The sequence below is a fragment of the Acinonyx jubatus genome, chromosome D2 (genome assembly GCF_027475565.1).
Source record: "Acinonyx jubatus isolate Ajub_Pintada_27869175 chromosome D2, VMU_Ajub_asm_v1.0, whole genome shotgun sequence".
Lineage (NCBI taxonomy): Eukaryota > Metazoa > Chordata > Mammalia > Carnivora > Felidae > Acinonyx > Acinonyx jubatus.
Genome location: NC_069393.1, coordinates 53,052,375 through 53,077,212, shown reverse-complemented (window position 1 = coordinate 53,077,212; position 24,838 = coordinate 53,052,375). Strand labels below are relative to the sequence as shown.

Genomic DNA, 24,838 nt, shown 5'->3' with positions numbered 1-24,838 from the left:
AAGTATTTCACTTCTATTGCAATTACACTGTTAGTAAACAAAAAATATTTTCAACGGGCCAGGATTTCTTCTCTCTGAAGTCACTAGTTTCCCTGAAATCTTCTGTTTTAATTTTTGTTTTTACATGGGTGAAGCAGTGAAGTTATAATTAATGAAGTTTTACTAATTTTGGGAATTCCTATTTTGGACACTGCTTTGATAACATCAAAATAACATGAGTGCTCACGTCAGCATCACATATAACATCAAAATAACATGAATTCAATACAAAAATCACTTTTTCCCCCAGAGGTAAGACTTTGTTTTCTGACACTGTATATGCCAACTAGTCGTAGAAAATTAAACATGGCTATTTTACATGTTTTTTCACCTCTTTTATACCCATCTCTGCTGTCTGAATATGCTCATGGAATACAAAAGAATTTTATCAATCAAAAATAAGAAAAAGAAAAATAAAATGTATGGCATTATGAAGTAATATAAATTATTCCATGATTATATAATTTAGAATTACACTAACAGTATAGACTCTTAAAATGTTGACTGCTCTAGATAAAAATAGCATCAATTCCCAAGCTACAATGAAAGCTGTTATCCTAAAGTCGGAGGCTTCACAATCCCAATGCCCTTTTGCAAATGCTACCCAACTTTTGTAAAGTCAAACAAATATACCCAAACCAATAACATTATATGAAGAGCATCAATGCAAAAGAAATCAGCAAAAACCGTAACTATGTTCTAGGGCTTTCAGAAAACTATGCTACCTGGAGCACCTAGTTGGCTCAGTTGGTTAAGCATCCGACTTTAGCTCAGGTCACGATCTCACGGTTCATGAGTTCATTCAAGCCCTGCATCGGGCTCCAAGCTGTAAGCACAGCTGTGCTTACAGCTTGGAGCCTGGAGCCTGCTTTGGATTCTGTGTCTCCCTCTCTCTCTACCCCTCCCCTGCTTGCACTCTCTCTCTCTCAAAAATAAACATTAAAAAATTAAAAAAAAAAGAAAATTATGCTACTTACTGGGATCTTCTAAGTACCACTTAAATAATACAATGTATACCTGGCTGAAAGGACATAAAATGAGAAATAATATATATATATATATATTGTATATATATAATATACATATAATATATATATTAAGTAGACAAACGAAACATTATACATATTAAATTTTACATAATCTTGGAGATTTTTAGGAAAACTTATTTTTTAACTGAAAACCAAACAACCTATCATACACTGACCATGTAAAACAACCTTATGTTGCCTGTAGAGTAGGTTCAAAGGAAGATACAGTACAATATTTGAACTGCCAGTATGGTCAGTCTCAAGAGGCTGAAGGACTAAAAATATCCCCTGAAGAAGAAATTTGGCAAAAAAAAAAAAAAAAAAAAGGTTATTCTTTTCCTCCAAATGTGGTAAAATAAACCAGTTATCCCCAAAGTAATGAACACTCATTTCAAGTAATTACTCTGCTTACAAGTTTTATTTACACAGTAATTATTAATAGTGGTTTTTAGTGAATTCCTTGTATTTACATTTTATATACAGATTTATATTTGAAAGGTAAAGAAACTGTACAATAATAAAAATGAGAAAAAGTAATACAGTAATTTAGGTCAACTCAGGAAACAAATACACAAAAGTAAGATTAAATTTAGGCAGGTAGTATAACTTCAATGAGATTACTGCCAGCGGTTACATTCCCTGTTACCAGGACCACCAATACCAAGGAAGTAGTTACCAGAGTTAAAATGTCATTCTAAAACCTATTAAGACCCTGGATACTCCCTCAATATTATTACACTACTAGTTTCCACTAAGTAAGCTCCAAAGATAGGAGTTAACTTCTGAGGGTTCCACTAGTGGTCCCTAGGCTAGAATGACCCATGGGGTAAAAATATATGGACACCATCTGGTCCCATACTCCTAAAGAGGCAGTCACTGAACTAACAAGGTTCTCAGGCTTGTTAGTTTGAAGACTACATACTGCTACCAGAAATAGTATGCTTAAGATTTGTTTTAAACCAAACTGCAACATAAAAGCACACTGTACATCTAATTATTAACAAAAGAGCATGTTATACAGATATCACTTATAATATTCAAGTGATTTAGGTTCAAGGATTAAACATAATATAATAAATTTCATATGTATTTACCAATAATTAATTTCTTTATCCACTATACCATCAAAGTTAGACTTGTTAGAAAAAAGTTAATTTTATCTTTTTCTTTTACTCTTATTTCCATTGATTAGAAAATTATGCACAGTGTTTTACAAGTCATAGACTTGGCTACATATTAAGATTTCAAATTTAAAACGGAATTAAATTTTGTTTCTACAGACAGTGAAGGAATTTCAACTAAGAAGTTTAACATCTTGCCAAGTAGCATGCTATTTAAGAACTCTCAGAATTCATATGTTTTACTCTTACCAGTGAAAAATCTCATTGATATTTATGGACTTACTTCCAAAATCAAGTCTTCAGTCCACTAAAGTGCAAAGAACTTTCCTTCTACCAGTTAGCTTTCTTAAATTACTAGATGAATTTAATAATTCTAGTAATAGAACAATTTCTTACACTAGAAACAGAAAGGCTAAAATTCTCTGAGTGACAGGAATTCCCTAAGAAACAATTTCCCTTCAGAAACAGACAGACATGATACTGTGGAAAACATCTAATTGAATGTGAAACAAGCTCCCACCAGTATTTCCAGTTCCCAGAAAACCCAAACTTCCCCCAACCTGTGAGTGAAGGTAATGACTTCAATGACTTAAATAATTTACAATCAAAGTTGCTTACTCTTGGTCTCTAATATCTTCAAAAGGTCAGAACTGGAGACAATGTTTGTACTAAGGTGTTTATTTCAAATAGTATTTTGGAAGTTAAAGTAGTATTTAACAATCTGCTCTGACCTCCAAAGTGCTTTTAATGTAACTGTTAAGAAAGAAAAGATGTAAAAATTTGAATAATCTCCAAAGCTGTTAAAAAAGTTTATTGCATTAAACCGTTCACTCCAAATTATGGAGTATGAACTAGCCATTTAAACTTTTTCCTTTGTAAAAGGGCTCTCTACAAAATACTTTTTTATTAATACTGTCAATCAGTTACTCATTTCATTAACTTCAGTCATGGAATTCAAAATCAGCACTTTCCCATGTCTTGATTCGTTTAGATTTCTCCAACATTTTCTTCCATGTTTTTTACATAGGAAACAAAAAACTTTTATCAAAAAAACATCTTTTACATTACATTTAGTCTTAATTTTGAAGATTAGCTTTTCAAAGCAGGACTATTATTCTTGTCTCCTTCTTTAATATCCTTCATTACAGAGGCAAAGACCTGAAAATTATATAAAGGAAAGATTAATCCTCAAAATTAGCTACCACACAGATTAAGATATTTAAATAACTATAGCTTATTAATACGAAAAGGCTTTAGTATATTTAACTCTGTCCACTGGAAGACTGCCATTCTCAAATCCTCTTGTTTGTTTCAACCCAATTTTATGGTATATACATTCCAGTTTTTTATCACTTGCCAAATATTATGAAATTACTATTTGGTAACAGAACATTTTCTTGACCGATATTCCCTTTCTTTTTTTTGGATCAGTATTCTTAGATTTCATTTTCATAAGTAATAAAACTGTGAGCTTATGATGCTTACCGTCTATCACTCAAGGAGCAAGTGATAATGCTATCTTATATGTCACTTAACTTAGACTGCCAATGTTTGCTTCCCTAACAAGACTAAAAGCATCTAAAAAGCTACAAATCATACATTATATACTTTCTATTGCAAACTCTTAGCACGCAGTAGGTGTTTAATACAGTTGTTGTCTACTTGAGATACCAAAGTAATTACAGAATTGCTCTGGCAAATGGGACCGCTGTAGATTGTAGTTCACTAAATGCAAAACATTACTGGACTTACATAAAAATAATATAGGTTTGGATAGGTGAAAGAGGAGTAATACGTTTTAAACTCTTGCTCTTTCAAAGTCAAAAATCAGTTTTTAATTGATTTTTAATTAAGTACTAACATTTGAGAAATAAGTAACTTTTTTTTACAAGAAGTCAACTGATTGTTTTAACATATCTACTAGAAGAAGTAGGAAGAGGTCACTCTACCTGAGTCCATTTTTTGGTGCTATTCTGCATCTGAATGGCTGCAATACAGTTGAACAGCTTTTCTGATGTGATATCTTCTGGCAATTTAGTTAGGAACTGTGCTATATGAATAAAGTCCATTTGTAGAAGAATATCTTCATATAATCGGAGGATTCCTAATCCAGTCCTAAATAAAAATTCCTCCCCATCTCTGCAAAATACATCCCAGACTCTACAGGCCAGATCAAGTGGGAGTGATTTGCTATACAGTGTGAAGATCCTAAAATTAGGGGGGAAATAGTCATTGAAATTTTTCATTCATTTATCCATTCACTCATTAAACATCTCTATATAAAAACAACAGTGCTTAATTAGGGATAAAAAGGCAAATAAGATATAACTCCTTCTTTCAAAAACTTGAGCAGTGGGAAAGTAACAAATAACGAAATTATGTGAATTTACAACCTTCCACAGAGATATGGCTTAACACATATTAGAGTGACAAAATCACCTAGTAGTTAAGGATATGGTCTTTGAAACCATAATATCTGAGTTTGACATTAGTAGTGTTACCTTGAGCAAGATATCCACCCTTGCTGTGCCTCAGTTTCCTCATTAGTAAACAAAGAATGATATTACCTACCTCTCAGGATTGTTTTGAAAATTAAAGGAATAAATGTAAAGTATTAGAACAGTGCCTGGCACATAAGAAATGCTGAAAAAAGTTACTTATTATTGTATGAGGAACCCAAGTATCTATTAACCTAAAAATCATAATGTCTGACTTGTCTCTCTTCTCCTACCACAGACATCTATCTACTGGGTTTTTGTTTTTCCCTTTACCAAACTTTACTTACTACTTCTTTTGGAGCATGTATACGCTCCCAACAGAATCACCAAAACGGTTTTTCCCATCCTTTCTGACAATGTCTGATCATGTAATTCTTTATCCAGTGGTGCTTCGGGGCGGCATTCTGGTTGGGGAAATAGGAGAGTAGGTGCTAGAGAACTTTTCTTGAAGCTGCCTTGGCAAAGCACACTTTTTTTTTTTTTTTTAAGATTTTATTTTTAACTAATCTCTACAACCAACATGGGGCTCAAACTTACAACCCCAAGATCAAGAGTCGCATGCTCTACATACTGAGCCAGCCGGGCACCCACAAAATACACATTTTTTTTTTTTTACAAAGATTGTGTTTATTTGAGGTAGTGCTGATGAAACCTGAGGAAGAGAACTAAAGGCTCCCACCCTATTTAGCACTGCCACTTATTTATTCCTCTTTTCTCTTGCATAATCGATTGTGGGATTTGTATGTAGTAAGTTCAACAGAGGCAGTGAAACAAAAACCATGTCTATTTCTTACATTATAAACACATTATTTAATTGCACAACAAAAAGCATGCCCTTGGTAGTACAGAGAATAGTAATTCATTGCTCAAAATGAGAGAGAGAATGGCACTACCACTGTCTAGGAAGTTTCTAGTACACAGTACTCACTCATTACTGGTTCCATCCTGCTCCCTATTATTAATTGTGATCCTGGTTTGTCTCCTGTTGACACTCCTCAGGCCTGAAAATTGAGTATTTCCCCCCCTTCCCCCTCTGAGTATTTGATCTTGGTCCTCTGGGTCTCATGATATAAAACCTTTCTTCTCCCCCATTATCTTGGGTCCTTCCCAGAGGAACTCTAATGTTCCTAGTGGGAATGGATGAGAACACACTGAAAAATAAGCTTTAAAAAAATCTTAAAAGAAGCCCCAAAAAACTGGTAAGACAGCATATTTGATCAAAGCCATTAATTATTTATTTTTCTGTATTAAAACTTAGGATCATTTACATGAAATCCACTGAATTTGGTGATTAGAATTTAAGGGTTGAATGTTTCATACATACTCTTAACAACCTATCTTAAGATAACTGCACCATCCCTTTGGCAAAATTCACCACCCCTCCGTTCTGTAATCAACGGGCTCACCAGAGTCTTTAGCAAGGAAGTGTTGAAATTGGAAAGTTGAAAAAAAGGCAATAGCACCTAAATAAGGCTACACTCTTCTGTCAAAAAGCTGGATAAAGCCTTGAAAAAACCAAGCCTTCAAAAAAAAAAACCCACTATCGTAACTATCACAAGCTCTTGTGTGTGAAGAATAAAGAAATGGCTCTCTTTCTGAGAGTATATGTAGTATGTACTAGGCATTGAATGAGATAATCCATGTAAAACACCCTCATACCAACTTAAGATATAGATATTATTATTCTCATTTTCTATATAAGAGACTAAAATACAAACTGAGGGATTCTCATTTCAGCCCAGAGTCCATGTTCTTAATCAAATGCTTCCCCACAAAAATGTGAATTTCTCTATTTGTAAGGGAAGAAGTTTTCAGATGTATAATCCTGTACATGAGATTTACTTTAGTTCCTGAATTACACAAAAAGTTTTTTTTTTTAAGTATTTTATTTTTGAGAGAGCGCGCGCACAAGCAAGGGAGGGGCAGAGAGAAAGAGGGAGACATAGAATCTGAAGCAGGCTCCAGGCTCTGAGCTGTCAGCACAAAGCCTGATGTGGGGCTTAAACCCACAAACTATGAGATCATGACCTGAGCCGAAGTCGGACATTTAACTGACTGGGCCACCCAGGTGCCCCTACTTGGTTTTTTATTTTTAATTATATTTTATGTATGTTATGACTTACCAGTCTATCAAATATATGTCTGGTGTAAGACTGTAAGATTTAAAATGAAGAAATAGTTTGGAGAGATTTTCTTCAAAAAATACTTCAAACGTTGCAAAATATTTCAACATCTAAAGATAGAAATATCAATAAAGTTATTAAAGAGTATACTAGAGTATACTCTAGAAGAAATTAAATCCCTAATAACAAATTAACAAAAAGTCTTGCTTAGCACCTCTTTCTGAGTCTTTTCATCAAGCATTTGCAAAACCGTATTTCAATGAAAAACTTATTTTAGTCTTCCAATTACTGTTTTTCCCTCCAAAAGAGCATTCAGACTATAGAAACCAACAATTAAAGGAAAATACGATTCATTCCAAATGTTCATACCATGCTGTGATCCACACGAAAAAAGGCCAACTGGCATGGCTTATTGAGGAGATTTGCAAACGCAATGAAGGCATCTGCCTCTTCCAAATTGAGAATAAGAACTGCTGCTATGAAGGACATCCCTTGGACCTTCAAAGAGAAAAGAAATTAATCAAAATATGCTTACGATAATAATTCTATGTACTTTATCTTACAGTATTCTTAAAAAATTATAAAATGATTAAAGTAGAATTAATCAAGATTTCTTTTTATTTGCCAATGAGAGCGCTGGATCCTAACCACTAGACCACGAGGATTATTTGCCAATGAAAGTAAATACAGAGAACCTGCTAGTAATTATGAAATCTCCCTAATTTTACATTTCTTGTTCATGTGTTATGGCTTAAAAAGAATTAGGGAACGGGATGCCTGGGTAGCTCAGTCGGTTAAGCATCTGACTTCAGCTCAGGGCTCAATCTCAAGGTTCATGACCTTGAGTCCCACATAGGGTGAGTTCCAGCTCTGCTTCAGGTATGCACAAGCCTCACTTTGGGTGAACACAAGCCCCACTTTAGGTGAGCCCTACTTGTGTGTATGTGTGTGTCTCTCTCTCCCTCATGGGATTGTCTCTTTCTGCCATGCCCCTCTTTCACTTCCACCCTCTCTCTCAAAACAACAAAAATAAAATAAAAAGAATTAGGAAAATTTCTTGGAAAAAAAGAATAAAGTATTGGCTTTTACTTGTTACAAAAGTCTATCTCCATGTATTGTCTCACTTTCATTTTCTCTAAGTCTGAAGTCTTTCGAAGTAGAGTATAGTGAAAATCAGGTGATTGCTTTCATTGTTATAGCACATCTGTCTGAGGTAGAAAATCAGGAACTAAGAATAAAAGAAATGTATGAGTACTGCTGCTGAAATTCTAAGACAGAAGAGGTTGTGGGAGGTTGGACAGTGAGGCTGGGTTCCTGGAAAGTAGGATGAAGAAATACGAAAAAACCATTCCAGTGGCAGAAAAGAAATAGGAGTAAAGAGGTGTAGGACCAGCCCAGCTGAAGCACAAGATTTATTATAATGAGAGAACTTTTTTTCTTAACTTTATATTTAAATTTTAGTTAACATACAGTGCAATAATGGTTTCCGGAGAATTCAGTGATTAATCATTTAATACAAACCCAGTGCTCATCAGAACCAGTGCCCTCCTTAATACCCATCACCTATCTAGCCTATCTCCCACCCACCTCCATCCATCAACTTATAGTTTGTTCTCCATCTTTAAGAGTCTCTTGTGGTTTGTTTTCCTCTCTCCTCTTTTCCCTCACCTTCCCATATGTTCATCTGTTTTGTTTCTTAAATTCCACATAAGTGAAACCATATGGTATTTGTCTTTCTTGGACTTATTTTACTAGCATAATACATTCTAGCTCCATTACGTCATTGCAAATGGCAAGATTTCATTATTTTTGATGGCTGAGTAATATTCCATTGTGTATATATGTATGTATGTATGTATGTGTATGTGTGTGTATACACATATATAAAGAAGGTGGTATATAGCGTGGTGTGGTACACACATACCACCTTCCTTACCTGTTCATCATTCAATGGACATTTGGGTTCTCTCCATAGTTCAGCTATTGTTGATAATGTTGCTATAAACATTAGAGTGCATGTACCTCTTCAAATCTGTATTTTTATATCCTTTGGGTAAATACCTAATAGTACAATTGCTAGAATGTAGGGTAGTTCTATTTTTAGTTTTCTTTAGTGATCTCCATACTGTTCTCCAGTTTGCATTCCCACCAACAGTACAAAAGGGTTCCCCTTTCTCCACATTCCTGCCAACACCTGTTGTTTCTTGCATTGTTAATTTTAGCCATTCTGACACGTGTGAGGTGGTATCTCATGGTTTTGATGTGTATTTCCCTGATGATGAGTGATGTTGAGCATCTTTTCATGTGTCTGTTGGCCATCTGGATGTCTTCTTTGGAAAAGTGTCTGTTCATGTCTTCTGCCCATTTCTTAACTGGTTATTTGTTTTTTGGGTGTTGAGTTGTTAAGCTCTTTATAGATTTTGGAATCTAACCCTTTATCAGATATATCATTTGTAAATATCTTCTCCCATTCCATAAGTTGCACTTTAGTTTTGTTGATTGTTTCCTGAGCTGTGCAGAAGCTTTTAATGTTGAAGTCCCAATAGTTCATATGTTTGCTTTTATTTCCCTTGCCTCTGGAGATATGTCTAGTAAGGAGATGCTCTGGCTGAGGTCAAAGAGGTTGCTGCCCGTGTTCTCCTCTGGGATTTTGATGATTTCCTGTCTTACATTTAGATCTTTCATCCATTTTTAATTTATTTGTGTATGGTATAAGAAAGTGGTCCAGTTTCATTCTTCTGCATGTTGCTGTCCAATTTTCCCAACACCATTTGTTGAAGAGACTTTTTTCCATCAGATATTATAATGAGGGAACTTAAGTATGATGTATTTACAAACAGTGAAAGGCATTGAGTAAAAAGCTCATCTATATAGATGCTTGCTTGTGAGTTATGGAGAACTATTATGAATTTTTTAGCAAATAAGTGATATGGAACTGCTGCTATAAAAATACTCATTCTTTGGGGCACATGGGTGGCTCAGCTGGTTAAGCATCTGACTTTGGCTCAGGTCATGATCTCACGATTCATGGGTTCGAGCCCCACATTGGGCTCTGTGCTGACAGCTCAGAGCCTGGGGCCTGCTTCAGATTCTGTGTCTCCTTCTCTCTCTGCCCCTCCTCTGCTCTCTCACTCTCTCTCTCTCTCCTTCAAAAATAAATATTTAAAAACAAAAACAAAAACAAACCTCATTCTTTTACTAAAAAAAAAAAAAAGTCATCATCCACTTTACTTCTGGTAAAGACTTGCATAAGAGACTTACATAAAAAGACCACTAAGGATATTTGCAATGAAACCATGGTCTCTTTTTCCCAACCAAATGTTTTGAAAGGTTTGCCTACAATCACTATTTCTACTTTCTCAGCTCTCTTTGAAGTTTTTAGCACACCTCAGTCTGGATTCCCACTCCATTACTATACTATCTTGAAACTTCTTGCCAGGATAACCAGTACTTATAAACCCCAATGGGCACTTTTCTATGCTCCTAGAATTCCGTTTGGTTCTGTGATCCAGTATTTTTTTGTTCTCCTCCTACTTCCCTGGCTTCTTCTGATTACTTTCGGCAAAATCTACAGAAATTCCCTATTTGATTTTCTAGAGTATTAATTCCATGAGGACAGAGCCTGTGGTAGGCAGAATAACGTGCCTAGGACGGGATCTATATCCTAATCGCTGGAACCTGTGAAAATGATTTCTTACATGGCAAAAGGGACTTTGCAGATGTGATTAAGGATTTTGTGATGGTGAGATCACAATGTAAGTGTATTGGTGGGTGTGCCCAATGTAATCATCATGAGGATCCTTATAAATAAAAAAGGGAAGTAGGAGAATCAGAGAGAGAGAAACTTGAGGATACGATACTACTAGCTTTGAAGATGGAGGTGCAGGGTCAAGAGCCAAGGAATGCGGGCAGTTTCCAGAAGCCAGAGTAGGCAAGGAAGTGAGTTCTTCCCTAGAGCCTCCAGAAAGATAACAGCCCTGCCAATACCTTGACTTTCAGATTTCTAATCTCCAGAGCTTCCAGATAATAAATCTATATTGTTTAAAGCCACTAAGTTTGTGGCAATTTGTTATGGCAATAATAGGAAACTACTACAGTACAGAGACAAGACAATGTCTGTTTGTTTACAATTATATTCTTTAAAAAAAAAATTAAAAAAAAATTTTTTTACATTTATTTTTGAGACAGAGAGAGACAGAGCATGAATGGGGGGAGGGTCAGAGAGAGGGAGACACAGAATCTGAAACAGGCTCCAGGCTCTGAGATGTCAGCACAGAGCCCGACGCGGGGCTCGAACTCACGGACCGCAAGATCATGACCTGAGCCGAAGTCGGCTGCTTAACCGACTGAGCCACCCAGGCGCCCCTAAAAAAATTTTTTTAAGTTTATTTATTTTGAGAGAGAGAGAGACAGCATGAGTTGGGGAGGAACAGAGAGAGAGAATCCCAAGCAGGGGGTCATGTGGGGCTTGAACTCATGAAACCTCGAGATCATGACCTGAGCCAAACCCAAGAGTTGGACGCTCAACCAACTGAGCCACCCAGGCGCCCCACGATTATATTTCTAATATAAAAATATATTTTTATATTAAAATTGTTAACCATCTGTAATAGAAGAGTAGCCAATAGAAGGAATTAAAAATATATTTAATTGAATCTAAGATGCTGTTTAAAAAACATTATTTTACATCATACCAAAAAAGAAAAATGCCACTTAAACATTGACAACACTTTCTTAGAATTTTTATTTGATGTGTATCACAGAGCTATTTAAAGCTCAGATTTATCATATATCACTATTTCATATATATGAAAAGGAAATAAAAATAAAGTTATTTCTACAGTATCTTCAAAGTCCAATTTCTGAATATTCTGTATGATTTATCAACTTGTGATGCACTAAAATAAGCACACCATTTACATAGTATTTCTATGAAAAATGTATAACCTAAATCTAACCATGAGGAAATGATCAGGAAACTACTGCCAAAGAATCAAAAAAGGGTCATTATAAAATCAGGCTTGACTCTTCAAAAGTGTTACAGTCATGATAGACAGAAAAGGCTAAAAAACTTCCAGATGAAAGGACACTAAGGCAACAGGACAACTAAATGCCACATCCAACTCTGACTGGATCCTGGAAGTGGCGCTGGGATGGAGCTAGTGCAAGTTTTCTGTTTGAAGTTATTCAAAATAAAACTTTAACAAACAAAAAACCCTTATGGATAGACCACGCAGCTTAAGAAGTAAAACTTTAGGGGTGCCTGGCTGGCTCAGTTGAAACAGCATGCAATTCTTGATCTTGGGGTTGTGAGTTCAAGCCCCACATTGGGCATAGAGCTTACTTAAAAAAAAAAAACAAACAAAAAAAAAAAAAAACAAAGAAAAAAAACAAGAAAGAAAAAGAAGTAAAACTACCAGTTGAAATACCTGTGTAACTGAACCACTTTGTTACTTGAAATCTTTTTTCCTTCCCTTAAGCTTGGCTGGGTCATGGGAGGAAGTCAACTACTTATATTCCCTATTCTTTATTGCCTTTGCACACATGCACACGGATCTTTCTTGTTTTTGTTTTGCTGACAATCACTATAGACAAACAGAAAACTATAATGAAAATAAATGTGGGGAAGATACACACCTTGCAAAGTTCTTACAGTAATACCGGAGTCCTGGTCTACAGTTTCTGACTCCTTCTGAGATATTGGAAAATGCAGTCTCCTCACTTCCACCTTTATGATCTACTGACCTTAGAGCCCCACCATAGTGCAAGCCAAGTTCACAGTAGTTACAGTCCAGACAAATTAATAGCTCCCTACTTCCTTGCTTCAAAATGCAAAGCTTATATCAGAGGACCTACAGACAGGTGATAATCAAGACTCAAGAGTTTTATTCTACTCAGAAGTAAGCTATAACCAGGGCACCTAGCTGGCTCGGTTTGAAGACATGTGACTCTTGATCTCAGAGTTGTGAGTTCAAGGCCCCACATTGGGTGTGTAGAGGTTACTTAAAAATAAAATCTTTAAAAGATGTGAACATTACATAATGTTTTTATAATTCTATGACATAAAACATGAGCAAGAGAGTCTTTATTTCATTTCATTTCACTTTTAAATAGGCTTCATGTACAGCACGGACCCCAGTGCAGGGCTTGAACTTACCACCCTGAGATCAAGACCTGAGCTGAGGATCAAGAATCAGATGCTTAACCAACTGAGTCACCCAGGCACCCCAAACAAGAGAGTTTAGACTCCTCGTCCAAATTTACTTTCTCCATAAGGACTACTTGACAATCTTCTTTAATACAAAACCTGTCCCATTCTCAAACCTAGCACTTTCCCCCTTTATACACCATACTTTTTTACTTTTCCTGTAGCACTTATTACCTTTTAATATAACATGATTTGTTTGTTGTTTGTCTCCTCCTCCTAAACCCTAAGTGTCAGAAGGGGAATAATCTTTATTTTGTTCACTGAGGTATCTAAAGTGCCTAGAACAATGCCTGGCATATAGCAATGACCACACAAATATTTGTTGAGTGAATGAATAAACAAACGTACAAATGAACATGTAACAAAACAGAGTAAGTTAAGTTGTACCAGACAACAATCCTATTCTCTGAAACTCTCCTATTTTAAGACAGAGGTGAGCAGATGAGGTTTTATGACTTCTAGTTAAACACGGCAAATTGAACACTCACATTTTTCTTTGTTCCCTCCCAAATCCAACTAAAATGACGGTAAAGAAAAAAAAATTAGCCTAGAAGAACAAAGAGAATGGAAAATAATATAAACAGTAAATAAAAATGTCAACAGCATTTTAGAAATTTTAACTAAATGTTAAATTAGTTAAATGCTGAAATGATGAATGCTGAAACTAAAATATCTGCAGAGGAGGAAGCAGAGGAGGAATAAGCAGCAAGCCAATTCAGCCATACATCTGGAAGGCTCAGAAACTCAAGTTATCAGGTCCCTCTGAAATTGGGAGGTAAGGCTAAAACTAGGATTCAACCAGTTTATAAAAGGCCCAAGTCTCCTTCCTCTATCCTGTATGGACAGATGCCTATCCTTCCCTCAACCTGGCATAATAGAAGAGGTTTATCTCTAGAGGCACAGGCACTGGAAGAAGGGGATAAAGCACCATACCAACAGAAGTGGCAATAAATAAAAGTTTACAAATTGAATAATGAAATCCCAGCAGTTCTTCCAGAAATCTGGTGGGCAGTCTCATAAACCCCTGGGAAGATTCCTCTCTAGGTAAGTTGGTAGGCCGAAGAAAAATAAGACATAGAGAATACAGACATTTGGGAGCTAGTGCAATATAAGATACTTTGCGAAGATAAAATGTTTATATTCAAAAACCAGACTGAAACAAATACTTACATAACCAACATCAGGTCTGTAACACGTATATGCCCCTAAGATACTATGTAAGACATCATGATATGGACCACCCTTAAGAGAGAAAAATGAAATGTCAAACTGTACAAATAATAGTCTCTAAGTTAATTCTCAAATAATTAATTTTTAAAGACTTCCTAAATGACTAGTTTTAGTTAGTATATTGTATCATTATCAGAAATATTCTAAATACACTCTGCCAAGATATTTTCTCTAAAAAATAAAAAATATTTAATCCTGAAAAAACCAAATAAACTCACTTGACAGATACAAGTTATCATTTTAAAGATTGCTAGATTTGGTACAAGATTATGATGAAAACAGATTGTTCCATTTCATACAATATAATTTCAGCAAAAGAAACCCATCAAGCTACAGCAAGTTATGTTTATCAATAATTTTAATCTTAATGGTAAAAATTTTTATCTCATTTTATCAATCTATAGATAGAGGAATTCCATGTGTGAAATATACAGTCCACACAAAATGTAATCATTTCTCACAAAGTACGTTTCTCACAAGCAACTCGTAAGCCTCTGCACAAAATGATTTTTATAAGCCATTTTTTTCCCATTTCAATAGTAATTCTGGAAAACTAAGGTTTGGGCAAAAGTTCTTTACATGTTAACTGACTAATAAGCAAAATGTTAAAATTCAAATACCTTACAGAATAAAAAGTAAAACAAAGAAATGCACCTTAATGAATAAAGGTATCATGGGCTATGCTAACGGCAATGCATTCAGTTAGTGGAATAAAATAACAGAAATTCCTTTAGAATTTTCCCACTAGTTTCACACTTTCTATATAAAGGTCTCCAACTTTTATAGTTTGCCTTTAAAAAAATAATAGCTATGAATTTGAGAATTTGTTCTGTTGGATTAAAAAAAATTTTTTTAAGTAGTTACATGGCTGTCTGGGTGGCTCAGCTGGCTAAGTGACTGACTCTTGGTCTTGGCTCAGGTCTTGATTTCAGGGTTGTGAGTTCAAGCCTCATGCTGGGCTCCACACTGGGCATGAAGCCTACTTAAAACAAAAAACAAAAAAAAAAAAACTAGTTATAACTGGTTAGAAACACTCACCTTCTGGAAGATGTAAAGGGATGGAAATGTACGGGATATGTCCAACTTAATTAATTCCAGACTGGCCTCCCGATCAGCAACAGATACACCTGCATTTGCAAGGTAGATAAAATTAAAATGATTACTTGACTATACACCCAGTTCAATCTTGTACACACAGAATAATCATATAGCACAGATGTTACTTAAGGAAAGTTAAAAGCTTCATAATCAAGAAATTTAAAGAAATGCCACATAGCTTTTACTAGAACTTAAGGGTTTCTTTTATGAAGAAAATATTTATATACTTATCAGAAAACTATATGAAGGATTTCTACTTCCAGTTTTTATACAAGGTAAGGACAGACTATCACTCCCACGATAACAACTGGGGAAAAAAACAAGTAAGCTTCAAATATCCCAAGTTTTTTTAAAAAGGCATATGAAAACTGTAGACACAGAGAGGATTTAAATTCCAGAAAGAAAAGAGGCTTTCCCTACATAGCCATTTTTCTTCCTAGAGGCATATGCCAAGTCTGGGCATGAGCTCAGGACTGAGTTTGCCATACACAAAGGTACTCTGCTTGGGAAAAGAGAAACCTTGGGAAAAGAGAAACCCTTAGACCTCTTCATAACCAAATAACATTGATGTGATACATAGAATCACAAGGGAGAGTGTCTCAGGGGAGGGAGGAGCCTCTAATAAAAACAGGACAGGTCTTCCTACCCAGATATTTGAATCCCACAATGAATTAAGTATATCTAAAGCTTCAACCTTGTCCCAACCTAGCTCAGTTGCTGACTGAACTGAAGCAATAACCCAACTCCCTGACAGAAAAGAGCATGCTTCCTCTGCAGGGGAAACATCCACTTCAGTTTCTATATTATTCTTTATTCAGTGATTTACATATAATTGGAAATTTTAAGATATGCAAATAAGCAGAAAAATATGACTTGTAATCAAGGGGAAAGCAGCCAATAAAAGCAGACATGAAGATGACCCAGTAATGGAATGAATAAACAAGAATATTGACTGTTACATGTTCAAGAAAAGAGAGGAAAAGATGGGGGGAAATGTGTGGGATGGAAAGATGAAGAATTGCCACAGAGAAATAGAATCTACGAAAAGAATCAGGTAGACATTCTAGAATTACAGAATATAATATCTGAAATTAAAGACTCATTGGACATATCTAATAGACTGGATATAGGAAAAGAGGGGATTGGTGAAACTGATTATAGGAATAAAAATCATCTAAACTGAGGCACAGAAGGAAAACAATGTTTTTTAAGTGTACAAGACTTGGGGCTCCTGGGTGGTTCAGTCGGTTGAGCATCGGAGTTCAGCTCAGGTCATGATCTCACAGTTGTGGGTTGGAGCGCCGTGTTGGGCTCTGTGCTGACAGCTCACAGCCTGGAGCCTGCTTCAAATTTGTGTCTCCCTTTCTCTCTCTCTCTGCCCCTCCCCGGCTCACACTCTCTCTCAGTCTCTCAAAAATAAATGAACGTTAAAAAAAAATTTTTTTTTAAGTGTATGAGACTTGTAGGGCACTGTGAAGTGGTCTAACATACACATAATTGGAGTCCAAAAAGGAGAGAAACAATGTGGCAGAAGTAATATTTGAAAAACAATGGCCAAAAAAGTTAAATGGCAACTGTAAATTATAAACACACAGGAGATGAGAAATCAGTAATTTAAACAGAACACTGTTCCTTACTGGAACAATTCTTCACTTACATGCAATTAATTTCTACGAAAGTGCAACTTTTACCACTTAATCATGACAAAATGTCTCAAAGTAAATGCTTATAATTTTAATTCTTATATTTTCAATACTTCATAAAAATAAATTCAAAAAGAATTATAAACAGCTAAGGCTATGCCAATATAAAGCCGCTAACATCTTGTCCTTCCTTGCACTTCTAGTTTCCCACAAATAGCTGACATAGCTAATAGGTCTCGAACAATACTTACTCAAAATCAAGTCTTCTCTCTAACCTTCTTTAGTCAATTTTCCCCACCCTTCTTTCATTCCTCTAAAATAGTACTCAAGGAATTTAACAAAGTTGTTTACATACTCACAGGAAAGCACTCTGTAATGTATACCATTTCTCTATTCTAAACCATGCTCATTTTTAGAGTTTTACTGGCAAAAGAAAAGTGTTTGCTTCCTATGAAGTAAAACAAATATAGAAAGAAAAGTGACTGGCAGACAAATAGCACCCTATTATTCAAGGAGAAGAGATGGCTGACTAAACTTACCTATATTTAATATACAATGTTAACAGGAAAAAAGTGCTCCTGTTTTCTCCAAAATGACTAGGAAAAAAAACTGATGAGAGTGGAAGGAAAGATGAAGTCTGTAAGTTAAATGAACAAAGGCTATGGCACAATAATTATAAATAATGTATTAATTAGGTAGTGAGTGAAAGTGAGTGAGGAGACAGGAAGTCACAAGTGAGGAATGAAGATCATCTATCTTTTTAATTTTTTAATGCCTATTTTTGAGAGATGGAGGGAGGGAGAAACTGAAGCAAGCTCCAGGCTCCAAGCTGTCAGCACAGTGCCTGATGCGGGGCTCAAACCCATGAACAATGAGAGCATGACCTGAGCTGAAGTTGGACACCTAACCCACTGAGTCACCTAGGCACCCCGAAGACCATCTATCTTTAAGTTAAGAGTTAGCTTAAAAATACTTCACCCCATTAGTCTTACTGCTGTGAATAAATCCTGAGCTCCAAGGTCCAAAAACCTGGGTTTACATCACAGATTCACTGCTTACAAATTAACTACTTTGAGCCTCAGTTTCCTTTTATACCATTCAGGATAACCACCTACTTTAAAGAAGATAATGTATGTAAAGCAATTACTACAGTTCCTGACACATGGTAAAAATCACACTGGTATCTTCAGTGACTGGATTTTCACCCAGAAATTTGTATTAAAAAAAAAAAAATCACACCTTCTGTATCATTCTCTGAACTTGTTTCACTAAAGCTTTTCCATCGTTCTTTTGCTCTCGAGAGAAAGATTTCATAAAGTTCTGGAGGAAAACAAAACAAAAATTAATAAATAGTAGGAAAATACATTCATATATTTTAATTTATATTCTTAAAAATAAAGAGAAAAATCTTATTATAACTTAGGTCTCCCTTACATAGCAGGCATCAAAAGTGTGGCACACTGATGTTATCTGATGCTACCAAAACTATTTATTACTACAACTGGAAAGAGAGAAAATAACAATACTGCACAGTGGTCATCCAAATAGCTACAACAGAGAATTTAAGTATGAGGCAGGAAGAAATACTTTTGCTAAAGGAGTATCATCATGGAATAGCAGAAAAATGATTTTTGGAGTCAGTCAGACCTAGATTCAAATACCAGCTCTGTGGTATTTGGGACTTTAAGAAAGTCACTTTGTCACTCTGGAACTTGGCTTTCTTCATCTGTAAATTGGAGAAAGAGAATGCCTACTCATGGTATACTGATGATTAAACAAGATAATTTTTGTAAAGTTCCTGACACCTCGTAGACTGTCAATAAACGTTAGTTCTTGCTTTCCTTCTCTCTTGAAACCGGTTCTCCATTATGATATTACTATCTAAAGCTACCTAAACTTCACATAGTTTGGTCAGAGGGCTTGCATTCAAAAATCTTACTCGTATCTTTTCATTTTAAGTACCAATTACTTTTTGAGACTGCCACTCTATGCTTCCTTACACAGGACCTTATCCAACTTCAAGAATAGAAGAAACAAGTTTTTTTTCTCAATTCTCAGATTTTAATTATCTTTACTTTCTGTGCTGATATTCTAAATTACACAAAAACAGAAAATTTCAATGCCAAATGAATAGCAAAAACTATTTCTTACCAAACACCAACATTTATATATTGCCCAAAATACCAAGAACACTTTTTTGTTTCAATTGATCTTTTTAAATAAAAAGTTTGTTTAAAGGCAATACAATGAACAATTAAAAAAAATTTTTTTAATGTTTATTTTTGAAGGAGAGACAGAGCGTGAGCAGGGGAGGGGCAGAGAGAAAGGGAGACACAGAATCTGAAGCAGGCTCCAGGCTCTGAGCCGTCAGCACAGAGCCCAACATGGGGCTCGAACTCACGAACTGTGAGATCATGACCAGAGCTAAGTCGGACACTCAACCGACTGAGGCACCCTTCAATTAAGAATTTTTTAAAAATTCAAGTAGTACAAAACAGTATAGAATGAAAAATATATTTCCTTCCCTCAGATGTGACTGTGCTTACCAGAACTCTAAAGATGAAAATATGAATGTTATTATGTATATACAGATATATCTTCCTGTTAAAAAAAAAAGTGTGGTAACCTATTACAGCACTGATCTGCATCTTGCTTTATTATATCTTTATTAGTAGAATAAAATCTGCTTTAGTTTTCTTTTTTTAAACAACTGCATAGTATTCCAATGTATATACCATAAAAAGTATTCTTACATTGCCAAGAATCAGATCATTATAAAAAACTGACTACATACATTTCAAATAGACTCTTACTATTTTGATCTCTTCCCCCTTCTGTTTATTTTTCATTACTACTAATGGCTCAGAAAAAAATTAAAAAAAAAGGTCAAGTGCCAAAAAAAAAAAAAGAAAAAAGTCAGGTGCCTGGGTGACTCAATCAGTTGAGCGTCTGACTCGACTTCAGTTCAGGACATGATTTCACAGTTCTTGAGTTCGAGCCCCACACCAGGCTCTCCACTTACGGTGCAGAGCCTACTTGGGATTCTCCTTCTCTCCCTTTGTCTCTGCCCCTCATGCACCCTTTCTCTCTCTCCCCACCTCGAAAATAATTAAATAAACCTAAAATATAATAAAACTTAAAAAATTTTTTAAATATAAAAAGTCTAAATTTCTATTATTTGAGTCCATCAATAATTTGGTTAAAGAGGTAGACATAATTTTTTAATTATATATACAATTTTTTTGCAGTTATCAGGTACCAAACTGAAGTCCACAATTTCTGGTTTCAAGCTGATTCCAAGCCAGGTCCAGTTTCACTATTCTACTTAAACTTTAGAACTATCTTGGAAGAAAAAAGGCTCACCAAATAAATCATCACCTTAGGAAGCCACAAAACTGATCCAATAAGAAAAATGTGGTAATGCATTTCAAAACATCAAAGGACATCTCTACAGGGAAGACTTAGAGTGCTTATCTATAAGAAGACCTGTATGTCAGTTCAATTCCATGCCTGACTCCACAGGTCTTATTTATGTTACTCTGAATCTACAAACGTAGAACCTGAAGCAGACTTACAGTTGTATATTGGACTTGAATAGAGAATACTTTGAGATCAGCGTATGTTTAATTTTCTCATTTTCTGGCAATGATAATACTGTCTGCATATACTCTCAGCAAATTCACTTTCACTGTAATTTTATATTCATATTTTTCATTATCACAAATAATTGTTAGAACAATCCTTTGAGATAGTTAATAATCTTACCTCCATTTACAGATGAAGAAAACTAATTCTCTTAGATGTTAAATAATTTGCCCAAGGTCACAAACCTAATATATAGTGGAACCAAGATTTGAACCACATCTGACTGACTTTAGAGCCTTTATTCTTACTTACTATTCTCCAGGGGTTATAAATTTCATGATCAAAACAAATGCAACAGGTAAAAACTCAAACTATTAGAGCCATTAAAGTAAACAAAGTTATCAAAAGTAAATTTACTTCAACTGAAATTTAGCTTCCTTCCTACCACTAAAGAAAAAGAATGATTACCTATTCTATTCCTGAATATATAATTACTTAGTAGAGAAAATCTAAAATTACTTTGAAAGTAAATAACCTAGTTATGTTACTAACTTTATATTTTGAGCTTAGAAAAGAACTTCAAATTTGATTACAGTATCACAAAAGTTTAATACCACCTAGCCAATATTTTAATGTAGAAGCTATCAGATACTTAACATTCTAAAGCCAAAGTTCTCAACAAAATTGAAAACCAAATTTCAAATAGCCACCAATACTTTATCACCTCAACTGTATACAAAACCGAGTCTTAAGACTTTAAACAATTATAATATGTCCAACAATCCTTAATATCAAGGATTTTAATTATCTAACTGAAAGTTCTGACAATAATGTAAAATTATTTCCTTTTAATCTGTTTCAAGCACAGAGAGCAAAACAAACCTTTGTTTTATTTGGGGGGAACAGTTAGGTCAGGTAGACTCTAACCTTTTCTAAGCTAAATTAAAAAAATATTGATTGATTGATTGTTAATGTAAACTCTATCCCCAACGTGGGGCTTGAACTCATGACCCCAAGATCAAGAGTTGCATGCTCTACTGACTAAGCCAGCAGGTACCCCACTTAATGCTTTCTTTAAATTCTATTTTTAAATAAATAAAAAAAAAAAAGGTCTGGTTAAAATAACATCTTCATTATGGGATATTTGTGAAAATCAATGCTAAAAATCATTCACAATCATGCCACTCAAAGTTGGCATCACTTTGAAGACTAAAGATAAATATTTAGATTTTTGTTATTAATCTGTCCAGTTATATATACAACACTGATTTGCTACAATGGGCATCATTGTAGAAAAACTTTTGCACTCAATCCTGATAATGTTCTTATTGTTTAGAACTAGAATAAATAGGTCAAAGGTTATTTTTTGAGGCTTTTAATACATGTTTCTATAGTATTATCAGTCATCCCCTATGTCAGTTATTCTCATTCATTTTAATCACTTTTGAGAGGTAAGAAACAGTACCTTGATTGCTCTTTTAACATACATGTCATTGATTTGGCTATCACTAAGAAAATGATTAAGTAAGTCACAGTACAACCAAACTGTGGACTACAGTGCAGCTACAGTATGTATAAGGTACACTTATATATAGTGCTCAAGACAGATTAAAGTGTGAAAAAAATAAGCCACAGAATAAGCTGATGGCATAAATTCCTTTTTGTGGGAATAAAAAGAAAAGAAAAAGAGACGCTTTAAAAATTATCATATTTCGGGGCGCCTGGGTGGCTCAGTCGGTTAAGCGTCTGACTTCGGCTCAGGTCATGATCTCATGGTTTGTGAGTTCGAGTCCCGCGTTGGGCTCTGTGCTGACAGCTCGGAGCCTGGAGCCTGCTTTGGATTATGTGACTCCTCTCTCTGCCCCTCCCCAACTTGTGCTCTAGTCTTTCAAAAAATAAATAAATGAAAAAAAAAATTAAAAAAAAATTATATGTTGAGGCACACTTTTTTTACGAGCACAGAAAAAAGATCTGATAGGATCAAAAGCAGGAGTTTGGGTAGAAGAGAGGGAAGAAGCATACAGTTTGTACCTTACTATCACTTGACTTAAAAAAAATTGATATATAAAAATTTTAAAGTAACGGTAACAACATATTATTTCCGTTATTATACCAGAGCCCCCAAGTCTTTCTATGGTGCCACTGTCCATGTTATCACTCAGACCTAGTACCTTTTATTATTAGTATTATTTATTAGTATTAGTAATATTTATTATTAGTACCTTTTATTATTAACTATTTAACATTTTCCTCTATTTGATATTATCCTAATTTTATATTTTTTACTGCATCGAAACCACTTTACCTTTTACTTCTATCCTTTAAGGTTTTAAGAAACATAAGAAAATAAAACAGTTCCTTGCGAGTCTTATTTTGTTTTTTTAATTTGGAAATTTTCAAATAAAAAAATCCAAAAGGACTGGTTTGGGTAGAGATGTAGGAAAAGAAATTTCTAGGCTTCTATCTATCTATATATATTTTTTAATAAAGGGAAACCTTTCCACAATTACACTATTTTTCTTTGTATATACTTCTATATCCACCGCTACCTAGAATCCTAGAAGTTACCTGCAGTGAAAATATCTGGATGTCAAAAATATTACTGATGGTTGTAAACTAAAGGAAAACCCACAAACCTTATTTATATAATAACTTACTCATTAAATCATACCAGGTTTTGGAGAGAGTGGGAATGAAACATGCTCTAAAATGACATTATATATGATAATGCCTTTTTAAATGGCCAGTCTACTAATCTGTTTTATAATTCTGGAGATGGCTGTTTTCATGTGTGGGAGTAACTGAATATAGAATACAAACCAGGAGTGATATTTAGTTCATTTCCTACAGCTAGACTCCAAACTTTCCCACGAACACTAGGGGGCAATCCCTGCCACCACAATTCTCGAACTCTTCTTGTACTACGCCTAGAATTAAAGGGGGAGAAAAAAGGACACAGTTACTTTTTATACCAAAAACACTAGTTGCATGATGGTTTAGCTAGTCTATGGCCAAGTGACTGAATGATTTTTAAGAACATAGTTAAGCATGTGACGCATTCTTTCCGTGAGGTTCATGCTTGTAGGCAACAGAAGTCTAGAAAATATATGGTACCCTACAGAAGGACAATAGTAATTTAAAGGGAGCTGCCTTCTACAGCTGCCACTTATAGGGTACAATGAGAGAATCAGAAATAGGTGGACAGTCATGAAAAACAGGATAAAAGGAACATAAAAATCTTCTGTCAACTCAGTACCAAAAAAAAAAAAATCACAAGGTATTTATTTATTATGGGTAAGGCCCTTGTCTTTGAGAAGCAGTGTGTCTGCTGAAAGAGTGTGGGCTTTAGAGTCAGATGGACGGGAGTTCAAATCTGGTTTAACTCTTCATTAATTGTATAACCTTGGGCAAATCACTTAACCTAACCTTGAGCTTCTCTATAAGATAAATGGGAGTAAAGGTTGTAAGAATCAAATGTGATTACTTATGTAAAGAGCCTAATTTGATACCTGTCACAATGTATCAATATTCAACAAATTCCCAATGCGTATCCTACACTGCAGAACACATCTCCTACCCTCCAGTCTAGAGGGAATATAAGGCATGTACAAAAATATTATCGGAAAATAAAAGGCAAAGTAAAGCAAGAAGTATATTAGCCTCAAAGTATAATGGGACATTAGAAAAGGGAAAGATCATATATAGCTATTTATGATTATGAGAGAGGTGTATTAAAAATCACTTTAATATTTAACATTTAACAAATGCATCTTACAATGAATTACAGATTTAGTATTTTCTTTGCAAAACCTGCTATTACATCAATAATGCACCTTGCAGCAGATATGTTAAAATTAAGAAAATATGATAACTGAGGAAATTAAATTTTCATGGATCAACTAGCATTTCAGATGAATATTCTCAAAGGAAAGGTAAGATTCTGACAGGCATAGAAAGGGTGGTCAGTAAGGGAAGTAGGTATTAAGAGATTGAGGGATGTATAAAATTAAAGGTATAATTTAGCCAAAGCATAAGACACATGTTGGAAATACTAAAAATAGAGAACTAGAAACATGAGATCTTTGGAGACAGACTTGAATTGAGGAAAAGTCTGCTTACTTACATTACTTCCCAATTGGGCAGTATTTCATTGATCCAAATTACCATTGCACTTGCGATATTTTCTTCCTGTTTAAATCGTTCTTTCATTATTTTTTTCCTTTTATAGGCTTCTTTAATTTCTGTTTTAAACAAGTAAAAATTAT

The 24,838-nt window shown here is 34.8% G+C and overlaps 1 protein-coding gene across 8 annotated transcripts in view; it reads right to left on the bottom strand.

Moving 5' to 3' along the window:
* The window catches only part of TBC1D12 (TBC1 domain family member 12), a 135,609-nt gene that overhangs the window by 12,032 nt on the left and 98,739 nt on the right, over positions 1 to 24,838 (bottom strand). For 6 of the 8 annotated variants that reach the window (XM_053207708.1, XM_027062664.2, XM_027062663.2 and 3 more), the window contains 9 exons: positions 24,697 to 24,814; positions 23,394 to 23,500; positions 18,228 to 18,308; positions 15,286 to 15,374; positions 14,188 to 14,259; positions 7,179 to 7,307; positions 6,810 to 6,919; positions 4,138 to 4,396; positions 1,467 to 3,346 (listed from right to left, as the gene is read on the bottom strand). In XM_053207708.1, the coding sequence (XP_053063683.1) occupies positions 3,278 to 3,346; positions 4,138 to 4,396; positions 6,810 to 6,919; positions 7,179 to 7,307; positions 14,188 to 14,259; positions 15,286 to 15,374; positions 18,228 to 18,308; positions 23,394 to 23,500; positions 24,697 to 24,814 (1,034 nt within the window). In that variant the 3' untranslated portion in view covers positions 1,467 to 3,277. Of the gene's footprint in view, positions 1 to 1,466; positions 3,347 to 4,137; positions 4,397 to 4,973; positions 5,091 to 6,809; positions 6,920 to 7,178; positions 7,308 to 14,187; positions 14,260 to 15,285; positions 15,375 to 18,227; positions 18,309 to 23,393; positions 23,501 to 24,696; positions 24,815 to 24,838 lie in introns of those variants that run through there. The other 2 variants (XR_008292339.1, XM_053207707.1) reach the window with 2 other exon arrangements.